Below are 18095 nucleotides of genomic sequence, written 5' to 3'. Positions count from 1 at the left end.
AATTAATCAACAATAGATGAAGGCTACTGTCCTGTGCACAAAAAAACTATTTGACTATTTCTGTTATCTGTTTTCCAGTTATTTAGAAATAATACTATGATGTTACTTCTCCCCCACTTCGTTTTTACATTTTATTTGTAACATCCAGTTCTAGTAAACTCAAAAGCGTGCTACATAATGTTCTATGTCAATCCAGCTGGTTCTAATAAAAGATTACAATGATTGTAGGTTGTTTTTGGATTTGGATCAGTACAGCTGCAAACAACTATGTTAATGTAAACCAGCCAAAAGGGGAGATTGATTTCTTAACACTTTAATGGGCTTATTCTGGGAAACTTCACACAATGAGCCAATATAAGGAGCACCTTTCTGAACCAGATTTGCTTAATGCAGCAGTGGCCAATTAGAGAATTCCAGCAGGTCATGAAGACAATAGCCCTGTGTCCTGTTTGTTCCCAGCATCTGGTGCTCAGAGGTATGCTGCCTCAGTACATGGAGGTTCCACTTAGCTATCACAGATTAGTCAGTCTGATGATTCTGAATACAAATACACCTTTCCAGGGTTTCTAAGGAAACCCAAAGCACCATTTAAAAATCTCAAGTGCCTTTGCTATTCACATCATTAGATAATAGTGCTGGGGAAGATAATTGTGCCATCATTCAGGTCAGAGATTAGTCTATTGTGACCAGTTCATTACAGACAGCAAGAAACAACTGAAAGTAGCAGTCTTCATTTTATCTACCTTTTGATTTGTTTATTTTATTAGATGTTTGGAATGTTAGTTCTTGATGGTATTTATATAGATTATTATTGTGGTAAGCAGTACTGAGAGCCTTATGAAGCTAAATGGTAAGATCGAAGTTTAAGTAAATAAAAACAAAATTGGAGTTCATTTTGCATTACAATCTATAAACAACATTGCTCAAGCCTTCTTTCTTTTGCATGCTTGCATTGCTCTGTTTTAAATGTGATACACAGCAAACTGTACTAGTACATAAGAACATAAGAGAAGTCAATGGCCCATCCAACCCCAACACTCTGTGTCACACAGTGGCCAGAACACACACACACTGTGGCTAATAGTGATGGACCTCTGCTCCATATTTTTTATCTAACCCCCTCTTGAAGCTGCTCCATATTTTTATCTAACCTCCTGTGGCAGTGAATTCCACATGTTAATCACCCTTTGGGTGAAGAAGTACTTCCTTTTATCCATTTTAACCTGACAGCTCAGCAATTTCATTGAATGCCCATGAGTTCTTGTATTGTGAGAAAGGGAGAAAAGTACTTCTTTCTATTCTTTCTCCATCCCATGCATAATCTTGTAAACCTTTATCATGTCACCCTGCAGTCGACGTTTCTCCAAGGTAAAGAGCCCCAAGAGTTTTAACCTTTCTTCATAGGGAAGGTGTTCCAAACCTTTAATCATTCTAGTTGCCCTTTTCTGCACTTTTTCCAATGCTATAATATCTTTTTTGAGGTGCGGTGACCAGAATTGCACACAGTATTCCAAATGAGACCGCACCATCGAATTATACAGGGGCATTATGATACTGGCTGATTTGTTTTCAATTCCCTTCCTAATAATTCCCAGCACGGCGTTGGCCTTTTTTATTGCAATCGCACACTGTCTTGACATTTTCAGTGAGTTATCTACCACGACCCCAAGATCTCTCTCTTGGTCAGTCTCTGCCAGTTCACACCCCATCAACCTGTATTTGTAGCTGAGATTCTTGGCTCCAATGTGCATTACTTTGCACTTGGCCACACTGAACCTCCTCTGCCACGCTGACGCCCACTCACCCAGCCTCAACAGATCCCTTTGGAGTGCCTCACGATCCTCTCTGGTTCTCACCACCCTGAACAATTTAGTGTCATCTGCAAACTTGGCCACTTCACTGCTTACTCCCAACTCCAAATCATTTATGAACAAGTTAAAGAGCATGGGACCCAGTACTGAGCCCTGCGGCACCCTACTGCTTACTCCACTGCGAAGACTGCCCATTTATACTCTGCTTCTTAATTAGCCAGTTTTTGATCCACAAGAGGACCTGTCCTTTTACTCCATGATTTTCGAGCTTACTAAGGAGCCTTTGATGAGGTAAAATGAAACGAGGTTCTTCATTGTGGGAATTAGTTCAGTCATACTTTACTTATATTAACTATATCCAGGGGTCATGTTGTAGAAAAATAGGTGGTGGAGCTCATCCAGGGATTTTTATGCAGCTGCACATATTATTCAATGGACAAGGAGGTGGAACTCTCAGAAAGGTTCAGGAGCTGTGCTCCTGTGAGCTCCCACTGAATCTGAGCCTGACTATATCCATTTCCTAGCTTTGAAGGTATTTCTCCCCTATTAGAACACACTAAGCAGATGCTTTTAGTGACTCTCTGGGACACCCCTAATATCTGTGTCCTGAGTAGCCAAAGCCATATTTAACTTCACCAGCATATGTAGCAGGAAGGAGGGAGAGAAGGAAATCTTTGCTAAGGATTATTTTTCCCTTTCCTGTTTCAAGCACCTTATGGAACTTGGGTGTGGCTTGAAGTGTGAGTGCTTGGGCACAAGCTGAAGGGCAACAGCTAAAAGATTGCTGGCTCTTAGCCCATGGCTCAAGAGTCTGTGTCTTTGAGCATGCCAGCCAATGAGTTCTGCAACAGTCCAAGGGTTAGTTACCGTACTTGTTTTGTTTGCTGTTTACTGATTTATTTATATCATTTCTGTTGTAAACTTTCTTTGGTGAGTTGAATTTCAGAACCCTTCATGCCTCCCCCACCAAGAAAAAAAAGCCACAGAATAACTCACAGCTCAGTAGGAAGCATGTAAGGCTATTTTTAAGTTTATTTACCCTTGGTTTATTTCTATACTATTTATTTCTATTATCTGTTTTCCAGTTATTTAGAAATCCAGAACTGACAACAGTGTAACTATGCCAGAAGTGTCCCCAGTCACCCATGCAGCTGCTTTCCTTTGTATTCATAGCAATACCGAATTCTTGCGAAACAAATGCTATTAAAAATGTGCCAGCAGGAATAAATCATTCTACTCGCCCCCAGGCCAACCTCAGTTTTTATACCCTTTATTACTTAGCCTTCACCCCCCCCCTTTTCCCCCCAACCACTTCAGCCTTATCAACACCTGCTATTGTGATGTCCTGCTAGTAGCTACTTAGTAAGCAATGATTTCTGCATTAAGGGTCATTTTTAGTCCCTGCTTAATGCACAGCCAACACAGATATGCCCACCCTCCCATTCAAGAGGCTGGCTGATTTATCAGTCTTCTAAATAATCCCTTGTTCAGAGGGTGGGAGAGCCATGGCCCAAGGCAAGGAGGGGTCAGAGGTACACTGCCCACCCAAGCACTTATTTGTCAATCCTAAATGGTTTTGAAAGGCCGTTTTTTAAAAATAAATTTATAGGATTATAGTTTGTGGGCTGAAGTGAAAGATACATGAGTGGAGCCACTATTAACACAGCTCTGCTTGGACAACCATTAACACTAGATATACTGCAACCTGCTCATTACACACAGAGTATCTCACACAAACATAAATGCAAACTGGGCTACAGTAAATTTAATTCAGTGCAAGCTGGCAGCATAGCTTCTTCCATACCTGTCTGCTTGTACAAGGGTTCTAAGCCTGAGCGTTCTCCATTAGGTGTAACCCTATCCCTGAAGAAAGATCAGTGGCAGCTCTTGCCCAGTGAAATGATAGTGCTATAAAATCCTTCCTCACCCAACCTATCAGGTCTGTCCACATTGCAGTCCTCTACCTGCTTTGGTAGATTTTTTCCAGGATCGCTATTATGCTTCCTGGGCAAGGTAAAGGCTCCTGTGCAGTCTCTTCCTATTTGGAAAGGCTGGGGGGGACTGGCAAGGGGCTCTTGGACTGTGGAAGGGACAAGTGGGGATTAGACATCCTCATCCTGAAATCACTGTTTGGTTACTGTATTTCATTACGTTTTTGCTTTCTGTAATTCCTAACTGAAATCTTTGAATTGCTTATTATAATGTTATTGCTTTGCTTATGGAATTGTATTACTGTTCCCCTTCCCTGTGTACTCATGTGTCTTGTAGTAGAAAGGACAGATGAAATATGACATAGGACTTCCACATACCTCCCAGAAATGGGAGAGTGTAGAGAAAATGGACCTCTAGGCTATTTTCTTGTTCTTTCATTAGATACAGAATTAAACTTTGGTTCAGGCTTTGTATCAAAACTTAGGTTGGGAACATGGGGAACAGATCAAAGGGAAACATCTGGTATCTGTCATAAGCGAGTAGCAAGTCGCCTTTGTACCTTTGGATAAGCACTTCAGAGACCAGAACATCATTTCTTTCAGAATGGCACTGAGGTGCCAATGCCTTCCTGTTCCACAACAGCCCTGCAATTCATGCTGTGATTTATACTCTATTCAGGGATGAGAGACGTTCTAGGTAACTCTCCATCCCTCATTAAATGGGCATTCCCTGAGCAATTTGTTATAACACAGTCATATTAACAAAATGTCAAGGATCTGAATTTTGTATTGGCTTAAAGTGCCCCAAGCCTATGCAAATTCCTAACCTTTAAGAAGCTAGCATTTCTGTTGTTGCCTGCCAGTTGGAACAGCCTGCTTCAGCTCTCTAGAGGCCTGGGTTAATCCTACCATGGGTCAAGCCACACCTGGCTTACAATGAAGACTTGAAATGATTGCCTGAGTTCAGTCTAGAAGCATAACCCAGTAACTGTGTCTTAGGCTATAACTGTGTAGTTAAGAACCTTAACTGGTAGCTCCTTTGTTTTCTTTATCACTGCTAAATTGCTTTGAAATTCAAACATTCTTTAACAAATAAATACTTTTACTATATCTGGTTGTTCTGTACTTCTGAGGTTGCAATCTGGTACCTGGTTCGTAGAAACTCATTCTGCAAGAGTCCTATCTTGCAGGATTGACATTCTGGTTTAACCCCAGAGAGATCAGGAGTTTGCCCACTGGCTTTTGATCATATGGATGCTGTCATAAGCTGGTAACATGGTAATTTGTGAGGATTCACACTCCAGGTTGGTTATGTAATTTTGAACTCTGCCCTTCACACCAAGGATCTCCTGGATTGCGAATTCTTGACACGGTGTCTCCATTAACTTCCCATAATTAGAAAGGATTCTGTCTATAGTTTTGAATGGCTATCATCCATTTCTATCTATCTGAGGAAGTATGAGTGCATACAAAAGCTCATACCTTGAATAAAACTTTGTTGGACTTAAAGACACCACTGGACTCTTAACTTTGTTCTGTTGCTTCAGACCAACATGGCTACCCACCTGGATTTGTTATGCTTCCTATGGGAGGGTGGAATCTCCTAACTAATCAAAAGTGTATGTTGAATAAGACTATACCTTTAATAACAGTTCATAGACTCTAAAAATGCATGTAGACTCTTAGGCTTGGTGATGAGGTTATAGAACATTGAGAAAATCACTAGTTTTCAACTTATTTGAAGCCTTGCCTGGAAATATGACCCCAAGCCAGGGAAGAAGACTGGCTACAGTCTGGTGTAGAACTCATAGCTCCAGTTGACTTGAACTGGAAAACAAAGGTGAAAAAACCCTTTTCACTATAGTTTGCAGAAGGTTGACAACATTTTTTTAAAAAGCAATCTAACCGGGCTCTCATGTTTTTTAACAGTTGCATGATACAAAAAGATTTGCTGTGTAACAATATGCTATAAGTTTTGAAACCACATAGGGTTTTACGGAAATCTATTATGTTAACTGTTATTCAGAGGTACCACCAGTAACTTTTGTATCCTGGGTATGGTGGCCAACTCAGACTGGGAGATGCCTGAAAATTTTGGGTGTGGAGCAACCACAGTGGGTTATATTGCCATTCAGACCTTGTCCAATGTGGCCATTTTCTCCAGGGGAACTGATCTCTATAGTCGAGATCAGTTGTAATTCTGGGAGATTTCCTGGAGGCTGGCAACTCATTCCTGTGATATCCACAGTCAGGAACCTCTTCAATTCAAGGGGTCAGAACCTTCTGGAAAGTGATATCTGCAGTATATAGAAGGTGCAGTTTCATTTACACTACTACATAGAGGCTTTTTTCTTGCAGGAAGAGGAGAGCCAGAATCAGCTAGCTGGCCTTTGAAGGTCCCAATCTATTCTCAATGCTCATTTAATGTGCATGTAAAACCTTTGGCTGAGATCACAGGGAACTATGGAGTAGCTTATCTCCAATATGCAGATGGTACCTAGCTTTATATATCATTATCCAAGCCTCCTAGGGTTGCCTGGTCTTACCTGGCTGATGGTCAGGGACTCTGTTCCTTTCATTAGTTGCCTTTGACATGCACACAAAGTGCGCATGCTGAGATAACATCACCCAGAAGTGATGTCATTGCGCCTGGCATGTCACATGAGGGAGCTCTAGCATTTGAGGGGGGGCTCTATGATGACCAAATACTAGACCATCCCCCTTGTGATGCACCCTGCATAATGAGGTCACTTCCAGGCAACAGCATCATGGCAGGCGCATCTGGTATGCCAGCACTCTTTGGGGAAGCAGGGCTCCCCTGCTGGCCAGTTCTGTGGTGGCATGTTGGAGGCCCCAAAAATCAGGGGAACCCCCACGTGCAGTGGGAAAATGGGAACCCTAAAGCCTCCAGAAGCAGCTGTGAAAGTCCTTGGTCAATGTCTTCAGGATGTTGTCATATGGCTGAGGTATAATGCAATATATAGGAATAGTAATGTAATGCAATGTATTCTATAGTGATGTATAGTATTGTATAGTAACAAATAATAATGCAACGCAACGCATTGTAATGCAATGCAATATATAGGAATAGATTTCTCTGACATAATACCTCTAAGGAACAATATAATGGTATAGTACTTAGAATAACATATAGTGATTGTATTGTAATGCAATGAAAATTGAAATATATTTCCCCACATAACACTGCACCCCACCCCAAGAAACAAACAAAATGTTGTTTGTTACCTTAATGCTTGAGAGGAGACAAATGTAGCATAGCAACGGAGTCTCAGTTAACTTCTCACAATTAGAAAGAATTCTCTTACATATTTTGACATATTTATTGCTTCACGGTTGTTCCACCTTCATTAAATCCATACAACTGTTGACCCTATAAACTTAACTTGTTATTCCTGTTTTGATTCCGCATATCTTAAAATATCTTCATCATGTTGTATGATAATTTGCTGTTCAGCCTAAGTTTGAATGGTTAGCTTCCATTCCATTGTATCTGAAGAAGTGTGCATGCACACAAAAGCTCATACCTTAAATAAAACTTTGTTGGTCTTAAAGGTGCCACTGGACTCTTAACTTTGTTTTACCATAATTTTTTTGCAAAATGCTAGAACAGCTACCATGCCACTTCCAGTTTTCACTGGAAGCAATGTCAGCATGCTGGCACATACTCCACCCCTTCATGAAATGGATGCTAGGAGATAGTGCACTATAGTGAAAAGTCTGCTATCCCTGCTTTACATGTATAATCCCAACTCCACATTATAGGTTTACCAGGCCATGGCAACTGGTGAGAACTTTGGGGGTGGGAACTGGGGGGCACAGTGTCAAGTAAAATCATGGTCTCTAGCAATTCCAGGAGCTACTCCATATCACTTCCCTGAAAGTTTCTTCTGGAAGTGACATAGCAGCACACATACCACCAATGTTAAATTTCCTCCCCTCCTGCCATAGTGAAAGGCATGGATAGCAAGCCTCTTGAGTCCTACTATAGTAAAACTACCTGTCATCCTTGCTTTTTGCCTACCAGCACCTGTGATCCTGATAGGAGGAAATGGGGATGGTGGTAGTGGATGCTTTATAAAACCAGAGTTTTTACCAAAGGATCTAAAGATGTCACTTCTGATTTTTATTGTAAATGACATCATTGTGTCCCTGCTCCTAAATTTCTCCCATGGGTTACTGGCCCAGGCCTGGCAAGCCTAGTCGCAGCAATATCAGACTGGGAACCTCAGCACAATTTTGGGAGAGAAGTTTCATTAAAATCAACATGTAAATATCCTGAGGCAGATTTAAGTGTTAATGTCATATTGAAGTTCCAATTATAGATATCAAAGTTAGATCTAAGGAACTTTCAGTACAGGCCAGCCATTGCCAGCAGCTACCTTATGATGCCAGTTCTTCCTCAGTACTCCCACAACAGAATAATCCCCATCATGGGTAAATATAATTCAGGCTGAATACAACTATATCACAGATGCAACAGAAGTTACTTTTGGGTTTTTTCCCTTCTGGAGGGCAAGTCAGGCTTTCTGCCCACTGTCTTTGCAACACAGTTGTCAGCAGGCCTCAGATTCAGCGGGAGCTCACAGGAGCATAGCTCCTGAACCTTTCTGAGAGTACCACCTCCTCCTTCTGAGAGTTCCACATCCTTTTCCATTGAATAGTATGTGCAGCTGCATAACAATCCCTGGATGAGCTCCACCACCTATTTTTCTACAAAACGACCCCTTCTTGTCAGGCATATTTACCAGTGATTTAAATATCATTTCCGTCATGCTTCAGGTAGGTTGCAATTTTTAAAATTTAAACAATTCCTTAGTCAATCAAAAATTCATTCATGACCTTAAGGACACATGCCATTTTTTAAAAATTACAAAACAGTTTTTATAGGAGGGTAGTGGTAGATTGATGACATCACAGGCACTAATCAATTAGCACTGCACACAGACAGCTTCTACAGCAAACTTGTGGAATCAATTTGCCTGGAGCAAAACTGCTGCCTGGCTATTTAAGGTTCCTGCTTAAATAGCTCTCTGCAGGGCTTTTTTTGTAGAAAAAGTCCAGCAGGTACTCATTTGCATATTAGGCTACACCCCCCCCCGACAGCACCATTGTTTCAGTTTTTTATATAAAAAGCCCAGCAAGAACTCATTTGCATATTAGGCCATACCTCTTGAAGCCAAGCCAGCCGGAACTGTATTCCTGTGCACTCCTGCTAAAAAAAAAGCCCTGGCTATGACGGTCCAAGTTACATTCTTTGTGCTATATGAGACTAACTTCATTGGTGGTGGTTCTAAAGATCCTAATATGAATGAAACTAAAAGAAGCTTGGGACTCTTTAGCTTGGAGAAACATCGACTGCGGGGTGACATGATAAGAGGTTTACAAGATAATGCATGGGATGGAGAAAATAGAGAAAGAAGTACTTTTCTCCCTTTCTCACAATACAAGAACTCGTGGGCATTCGATGAAATTGCTGAGCAGACAGGTTAAAACGGATAAAAGGAAGTACTTCTTCACCCAAAGGGTGATTAACATGTGGAATTCACTGCCACAGGAGGTGGTGGCAGCCACAAGTATAGCTACCTTCAAGAGGGGTTTAGATAAAAATATGGAGCAGAGGTCCATCAGTGGCTATTAGCCACAGTGTGTGTGTGTGTGTATATATAAATTTTTTTGCCACTGTGTGACACAGTGTTGGACTGGATGGGCCATTGGCCTGATCTAACATGGCTTCTCTTATGTTCTTATCAGTCCTTAAGCTTTTAAGAATTGGAAATTCTGCAGAATTATAGGCATATTATCAAACTATAGGATGTAATAACCAGAAACTTAACATGGCATGGCAGAGATAGAGGATGTAGTGTTTTTAATGTAGTGTTTTAAATTTGATCTGTAGGTTTTTTATTGTTATTACTGTATGTTGTGATCTGCCCTGAGCCCATTTACAGGAAAGGGCGGAATATAAGCCTACTAAATAAATAATAAAATAAGACCAGTGGCATCTAGAATTTTGGTCTAAAAATAAGCCTTTCACATTCTTCCTAGAAATATGCACAGCAGAGAAGCGCCACAAATTAGCTTGATTGGCAATACTTATTCTGCTCGTAAAGCTAGAATCGATTTGTAAACACTGCTATCAGGAGGTGGGAGTAAAATATAATTGTAGAGGCAGGAGTGAGTAGCCTAATGGTCAACAGGGATCAATCTTCCCCTAGCAACCTTTCAGAGTAGCACTAGGCAGCCTTCTCTAGGATGCTACACAGCAGCTCTGACCTGCTGTATAAGTTATATATCTGGGTCCTATTATACATCATTTTCTGATTATGCAAAGGCTGGGATCCCATTATTTCCTGGCCATCCGATGGGCTTTTGCTAGGAAACTGATACCTCAAGTCCCTGTTTTGTTATCGTTGGCTCCTGATTCTTGCTAAGCACTCTCCCTGACCCAGCCCAGAAACAGAGGCTGCATTCCTTGTAGGGAATGGCCCAGATCCTGGGTTGTCACAGCTATGCTGAACATATCTTCATTATCTGAGTCCCAATACTGCTGGTGGAACTGATATAGAGTCATACAAGACTTTAGCACTTCATTTAGTATATTTTGATATTAATCCTCCAATGAACCACACAGAGATTAAAACAGGTACTTGAATAGGCATATTACTGTTAATAAGAATGGGTGGGAAGAAACAGGAGAGTGATATCAGATTGAAAGTAGCTTTAACATTCACTTACTGAGGAAGGGGAGCAACAACAGAAGGGAGGGCTTTAGTCTCCATTGCTCCGCCTGTAGGCTTTCTAGAGACATTTGTCCAGCCACTGTGTGGAATAAGTTGCTGGACTTAAAAGTAGGGTTGCCAACATCCAAGAAGTACAACTGATGTCCAGACTGCAGCAACCAATTCTCCTGGAGGGTGATCTCCATGGCATCACATCCCTGCTGAGCTCCCTTCCCTAACTCCACCCTCCCCTCTTCAGGCGCCATCCTCAAATACCCAGGAATACCCAAACCCAACAGTCAACTCTAACTCAACAGATCATTGGATCAAACCTCCATTCCCTCCAGGGAACTATTATGATTTGTCAAACAACTGTTCAAAGCATTTGGCAGAATTCACACAAGCAAGCAGTCTGGGTAATCCCATGAAGCTGTTTTATACTGAAACAGACCATCCGTCCACCAAGGTCAACATTGTCTACTCGCACTGGGAGAAGCTCTCCAGGGTCTCAGGCAGAGGTCTTTCGCATCACCTATAACCTGATTTTAATTGGAGGTGCTGGGGAGGGGCCTTTTGCATGCCAAGCAGATGCTCTACTTAGAGGATACAAGTGTTCCCTCTAAGCTGAACAGCCACTCATTAACACAGGAAGTCCCACTCAGCAGCAATCTGGAGCCACGTAGGGTCCTGGACTGCTTATTGCCCATTTAAAGATGACAGCAGTTATATTCTATTCAGGATGTGAACTGCTCTATTCAGTAGGATGGGGGGAATTACAAGGAACAACCTTTCCCTGACTGTGTCACTGGCACAACTGTTTATCGAATAAGCTAGAACTGCCTTGCGTAAATGAAAGGTCCAAAACAAAGACCAGAGCTCCTTGGAAGAGATCAGTTTCTCTGCAAATTAATTTAAAATTTGGTAAGGAGATGATCAGCAGGAAATCCACTTGAAAGTGACAAGACTATGCCAAAAGCTAGCCTATCTGAAGCTCCCTCTGAAATGCAAAGCAGGAGCAGACAGAGGCCAATACCATACTCAGAGAGTTCTCTTATCATCCCAATTAAAGACGCCCTTTCCAGAACCCAAGATCACTAGCCTACACCAAATTTACAGGTCCATCTTTCCATACACAAAATTCTAAGCCACCAACAATTTAAACAAATTATTGGTGCTTCTGGCGCCATGGAAACACTCCAGTGACTTGAGGTGGCCTCTGGCAATTTCGGTAGACTTCAGGGCATAGGTCAGTAGAGTGCAGCAGATCTAGTAATGGAGCCCAGCACAAAAGTTGTCTAATTACATAAGGCTTAGGGCTCAGAAAAACAGCCAAGAGGGAAAGAAAAAAATAAATTTAGCCAGTCAGGGTTTTTTCTTCTGGTCAGTGGGTATGTAGCTATGTAGCTAAATGTGTGGTATTTAAGGGAGGGGGAAGCCACATATTCCAGTTTACTAAAAATCCTCTGCCTGTTTCAGATTATTCTTATTTGTCACAGTTGACCAAGTCAGCATCCCTCCCAAATATACACTGTGGAGTCTGAGGCCCCAAATATTTATTATCCCTTTGGCTATTTCAGTCTGCATCACTGCAGCTTCTCACTCAGGAATACATGCTTATTGCAAGATATTTTCTGTTAGTCAGATACCTAACCCAACCCATAGACAAGGCTGGGTTCATAACTAAGCATATTCTGTTCAGTAACAAACATGCTAAGCAAATGTAGTAGATATAACAGAATAGCAAATTCAGCATAACCAGCTACCAAGTGAAACATCAACACATTCCCTTAGATCCATTCAAATATATAACAATTGTGAAAAACAGAAATCCCACATTCATTGCAGGTAGTACTTTAAATACAAGACACATTTAAATGACTCTTTCAAAGGCTATTTTTTGGCATTCTATGAGCACCAAAACACAGGCTTTTCTGACCACACAGGTGGTTGCAACAGTCAGAAGCAAAGAATAAGGGGGAAAAGAAAAACAAAGCTGATTGCTTTGGCCTTCTTTGCCCCCAGGATGCTTTGGTGATATGCAGCACCGGACAGAGAAGGGGAAAGAAATAATCATGGACGGAAAAAATTGACCAGCTGAATGGTAGTTTTTGATCAATAATATAAACGCAGGGTAATTGCCTGGAACGCAGCTGCCTGTAGGATGCCCAGGCGGAGACAGTCAAGGTCATCTGGCCTCTTTTTCCTCTGACAGTTTTCATTCTAAATGTAATTAAAATTCCATAGCTCTGTGTGACACATCAGCAAAGGGCAACCCAGGAGGGGAAGTGCTTGCTGCCCCCACAGATGGGCATGAAATGGTCAGGAGGAGCAGAGGGAACAGGTAGATCTAACAGAATCTCTTGCTTGAAGCTTAAGGCACACAATTCCAATTAACGGATGGCATTTCCCCCCTGCAATTAGTGACATACGCCTTTTTCATCACCCACACTACTGAGATTTGTAATAGGGGAGTAAGACTTCCACCTCTGCCACCATCAGTGGGGGGGTGAGATGTTATTGATTACATGAATAAACAAGTCAAAACAAGGAGGAAAAACAAAGCAAAAAACCCCCACAATGTTTGTCACTTTTCTGTTCTCTGTTCAGATAAGGGAGGAATATTTTAAACATGACTTTCCCTTTGTCTCAGTTCTTGTGTATCAGCCATATATTTGGAAAATAAAACACAAGGGAGTTTAGTGTCACTTTAAAGGTTAGCAGGATCAATGTGGCACAAATGGACATGGGCTAGAATCTCCTTCACTAGATGCTTTCAGTGTGCCACCTATGAAGCAGGCTTTAGCTACGAAAAAATCTACCATTTAAAAAATCTGTTAGCTGTCAAGGTACTATCAGTGTCATTTCTAGTTTTGCTGCAACTGTGAAACATGGCTCCCTCTCTGACATTGTTTTTTCCTTCAATGCTTAAGGCAACTTTTGCTGGCCATGTGTACAGAATAATTAAGTAAAACAAGAAATAGTGAATGTATGTGCATAAGTCCATGTGTGTAACTGGCATCTTAAGTGGGGTGGTGAAGGACCACTCAGTATCACCTAGTGTGGCTCATAAAGGTAAGAAACATGGCTCTTCAAAAAAGAAAATGAAATATTTAAATTATGGTATATGGAGTGATGTTAAAGTAGCCAAGTATGTGAAAGGAATCGCAAGCAAAGATTTGTATGGGGCTAAAGGACTTCTTAGAGATGTATTACAAAAAGGGAAATGATAAAGTGAACAGTTGCTAGTAATATGAACATGAACCATTTATTTATGCCAGTGCACTAAAACAACAGCATAGGGTTTTCCTGTGCACATATATTATTGCAAGAGCTCATGCATGCCACTTCCTAATAAAGGATTGTAAACACTTTATGGATTATTAATCAACATGCCATTTATCAGAAATGTTAATATACGTAATTCAGTTACACAGATTTGCTTTCTTACACTGGTTCTTCGTTGATCGCTACATTTTTATGTAGGTTGGACTCATCATTGTAAAAAGGTTGCAGATCCCTGATCTAATGTTTCTATCTTAGTGGATGGCACATGAGGGAGCATTTTATCTTCCTTAAGGAGTAAATCCAACTTTGCAGGGAATTATAAGGTACTCTTAGATAAGAACCAAGTAGTGATATATCATATTTTCCCGGGCCATTTTAGGAACAGGGCACATATAGATATTCCATGTTTCTTTTTCTCCAGCTAAGCAGCCTCATTCAATCAAGATCTGATGCTGTTGTTCTCATGGCACCTTCTTATTGTGGGTTCTGTTTGAAGGCATTGTTTGGGGTATATTCTTGTAGCTTCCTTCCTGTGAAGGTACGGAAGTCAGTTTTTGAAATTATTCTTTCATCTTTTAATTGTCTCTATATTTCCTTTGGGAACTTAGCTTAGCTAGAAACCAAGGCTGCTGACTTTTATTAGCTCTGTTGCTTGTGCCTCTAACAGGAGCCTGATACTACCAGCAATTTAACAGGTAGAGACAATGATAGGAAAGCTTCATCTGCTAGTTTTCTTTATATCAGCAGCTGCTAAGGAACAAGATCAGGGCCAGAAAAAACAAATTGCAACAATACTAGGATTTTAATCAACCAACTAAGTTAAAAACTGCTTGAAAGAGAAAGTAATATTCTGTTTCTGTCATGGCTATTAACAGAAAGAAGTAGAATTGGTATTGAGTCCATTTTAAAACCAGCCTGATCATTTATCTTTGATTTTTAAGTTCAAGCATAAAATTATTTGCTGAAGATGTTAAAATCTTATTGCAGAAGTCTGCATAGAAACAAACCATTTTCCCACTTGGGAGACTCCAACACAGAACAACCCTAACTATGTTTACTTGGAACTTAAGTCCCACTAAGTTCAATCAGTCTTATTTTTTTTAGTACAGTGCTTTTTAAATTATACATTAGGGACTCTCTTACAAATGGGTCACGAGGCAAGGAGTGGGAAGGTGAGGAAAGAAAAGGTTGAACTGGGCTTTGGAAAGCTTGGTGGTATATTTGTAAAATGGCCCCTGAAATATAGCTCGTTGTTCACTCATATGTTATGTATTTCTAAATGGTAAACTATCATCTAGTTGAGTGTTACACTTATGTGAGATTCCTGCATTTTATGTAAAAGAAGAAAAGTAGCATGAAGTCACTTAGCAAGCGGTCCCCTGAAGCACTGTAAACTTAGCAGTGGATCCCACTCCAGAAAGTCTGAGAATTGGTGAGGCTTCAATGGGAATTCATCTGCTTTGCACACCAGGGCCCAGGTTCAACTCTCAGGATCTCCAGTAGGTAGGCGATGTGAAAGACCTCCGCCTCAGATCCAGGAAAGCTGCTGCCAGTCAGAGTAGACAATACTACCCTTGACAGACCAATGACTTGACTCAGTATAAACAGTAGCAAAAACTGCAGAGATTCAGAAGCCAAAGTGGGAGGAGGGGAATCAACAGGGCTTTATATCTCTTGTAGCACAACTTTATGACTGTGGCCTTGGGCTTCACTGGAAAGAGCCATCTTACCTTAGGAGTCAGGGTCATTTTTGTACTGCAAGCATAAACCACCTCCTGAGCTAATTAATTTTTAAGGTTTTTAGAGTCGTTTTGGGGGCAGCCATCTCCCTAAGACAATTTAATGCACAATAAGATATATTCTATGGGGGAAAATCTTTTGAAACGTCATCTCTGAAATATGAACAGAAACAGCTCCTGCCAATGCCATGCATTTGTTTCTGCTGTTAGGTATAGGAATGGCTGGGGAAGGGTGCTGGATGCTGAGCATGAGGCCTGAGGGTGATAAACTGTAATGAACCAGCAACAGGCCTTTGTTGCCTCATTACACCCTTAGGGGCAGCAGCTTTAGAAACTGGCAGCTTAATGCTTAACAAGTCACAGCCTTTGGATTCAGGCTTATTTTTAAAAATGTTATGTTTTACTGCAAGCTTATGTTTCTGTCAATTATGCACCCCAGTGGTTCAAGCTTACTTGAAACCATTCCCTCTGGTGTGGAAGCTGATCCCTCCTCTCCAAAATATGGGGACTGCCTTGCAGTTATATAACAGCAGTTGGAAGGTAGGTCCTCTGCACATGTTCAGAACTTCAGAGGCATTTTGTCATGACTTCCCACATTACAGATTCTGATGAGTGAGGGGCAGGAAGGTTTGTTAGGGAATAGGTCTTTAATTATAGTGTGTCAAACAACAAAAGATGAAAAAAATAGAACAGGTTCTGGTAATTACAACAACGAAGCAGCTGCCCTTTCCTTGGTCCTGTAAACTGGACAAAACAGACTCATTACCCTTGCAGCAAGGCTTCTGGCCACCCTGTTGGACAGCAAGCGAAGGAGCCTGATGGAGGCAAAGAGAGCATCTCTGGTCTGCTCTTCCCGCTGGCTTGCCTTTGCTGACTCCAGAAGGAGGAAGGTATCTATCTGGTTGCTAGCCTTTCATAGGCAGCTGGGGGGCAGGGGAGGGAAGAGCGCTTGAAGACTTGGCCGACAGCAGGGTGTGTCTTCTCTTCAGTGTCTTCTGCCTTTATTTGCGCAAACCCTTCCTCAAGGCAGACGCTGTCCAGAAAAGCCGTCTACCTACACAGCATCTGCACACTGCCTTGTGAGGAGGGAGGAAGGGTGACCGGAGAGAGATTCCCACCCCACAATCGCATCTCCAAATGTGGGGTCCCCCAAATCCTCACCCCATCAGACCCCTCACACAATGGGAGCCCTAGCCAAAGAAGGCAGCAACGCCACCCGACGGCCAGCCTCCTCAGCCAAGCATCTTCCCCCCGCCCCCCACACCCAGACTTTCAGCTTTCTCCTTGCAACGGAACCTGCAATTCCTTGTCTGGAAGCCTCCCCCCCCCCCGCCTCCTCGGGTGAGCAACCGTGCCGACCCCAGCACCGACAGAGCAGAGAGCAAAGCAGGGATTCGGGACGTGGGAGTAGAAAAGGAGGAGGAAGAGGAGGGCAGCGAGCTGCAGGCAGAGCCCAGCAACGGGAGGGCTCAGCCAGAGGGGCAGAAGTTGCCGCACTAGAATAGGCAAGAACCTGAAATCCATCTTCTCTCCGGTCTTCCCGGAAAGGGGGGCGGGGGGAGAGCCTGGTCCGTTTCACCGCTCGCCCCTCCCCACCCGCCGGGAAGTGCGCAGGCAGAGGCGAGCCCGCCTGTCGGAGGAGCCGCTCCGGGCAAGAAAGGAGTTAGGGGCTTTGCAGGCACCTGCCGCAGCGAGCCAAGGGGCACTCGCGCGCGTCCAGCACACCCGTTGCAGCAGCAGCAGCAGCTGCTACTTGGTGGGGGGAGTGAGGGCGGCGGAGGAGGAAGGGGCCGCCCCCAGCTACTCACCGCTTTGCTCCCCCAGGAAGACCAGTTTGAATTTCCTTAGCGGGTTCCCAAAGTCTCCTCCCGTCGACATGGTGCTTGGCTCCGGCGAGGGGTGATCGGAGAGGAGGGCTTTCAGTCTCAGCAGCAGCAGGAGGAGGAAGGCGGAGGGCAGCAGTGGTTGACGGCGGGTCCCTTTGCTGAGGGCGGCCGGCCGGCAGCTCTCGCCCTCCCTGCCTTCCCGGCGGCGACGGCGGCTCTTGCTGTTGGCTGGGCGGAGCGGAGCTCTGCAGGGGGAGCCGCCCGAGCGGGGCGCAGCCTGCAGTTGCCGGGCAGGGAGGCGCGTCCACACCGGAGTGCTACTGCTGGCGGCGATGTTGGCGCGAGCTCCGATCTCTACTAGCTGCTCCTGGATCCCGCCCTCCCGCCAGCCTCCCCCGCCCCACCAGCGGCGCATGCGCTCTGGCCCCTTCCCGGCTACCCTGATGTCATGCTGGAGCGGAGAGCGGCCAGCAAACCAATGCGGTGCCGCAGGAGTGGGAGAGGAGTGTGTGTGTGAGAGAGGAATCAGGAGCCGCTGCTGGTGGCCGAGGGTGGGGCAGAACACCGCGGAGCCTCCCCGCCGCTGGTCGGCCAGGCAAGAGGAGCGAAGAGCGGCTCCTCCGCACCCAGCACGTGCCGGCGGGTGGAAACACCTGCGGCGGGGTGGGTGGGTGGCTGGGAGAGAAGCAGGTGGGAAGGAAGCGGCAAGTGCGTGCATGGGGTGGGGGAGATAGGCAGGCAAATTGCCTGACTGAGGAGCAGC

The 18095-nt window shown here is 43.5% G+C and overlaps 1 protein-coding gene across 1 annotated transcript in view; it reads right to left on the bottom strand.

Annotated features, from left to right (window-relative positions):
- The window catches only part of RAB6B (RAB6B, member RAS oncogene family), an 84341-nt gene extending 66635 nt beyond the window's left edge, over nucleotides 1–17706 (bottom strand). Inside the window, exon 1 of the mRNA XM_060242143.1 lies at nucleotides 17315–17706. Within this exon, the coding sequence (XP_060098126.1) occupies nucleotides 17315–17384 (70 nt within the window). The 5' untranslated portion in view covers nucleotides 17385–17706. The remainder of the gene's footprint in view (nucleotides 1–17314) is intronic.
- Nucleotides 17707–18095: the final 389 nt, after the last annotated feature.

Source organism: Heteronotia binoei, chromosome 6 (assembly GCF_032191835.1).
Source record: "Heteronotia binoei isolate CCM8104 ecotype False Entrance Well chromosome 6, APGP_CSIRO_Hbin_v1, whole genome shotgun sequence".
In the NCBI taxonomy this organism is placed as follows: domain Eukaryota; kingdom Metazoa; phylum Chordata; class Lepidosauria; order Squamata; family Gekkonidae; genus Heteronotia; species Heteronotia binoei.
The sequence above is the reverse complement of the archived record's forward strand: the minus strand, read 5'-3'. Positions and strand labels throughout refer to the sequence as shown.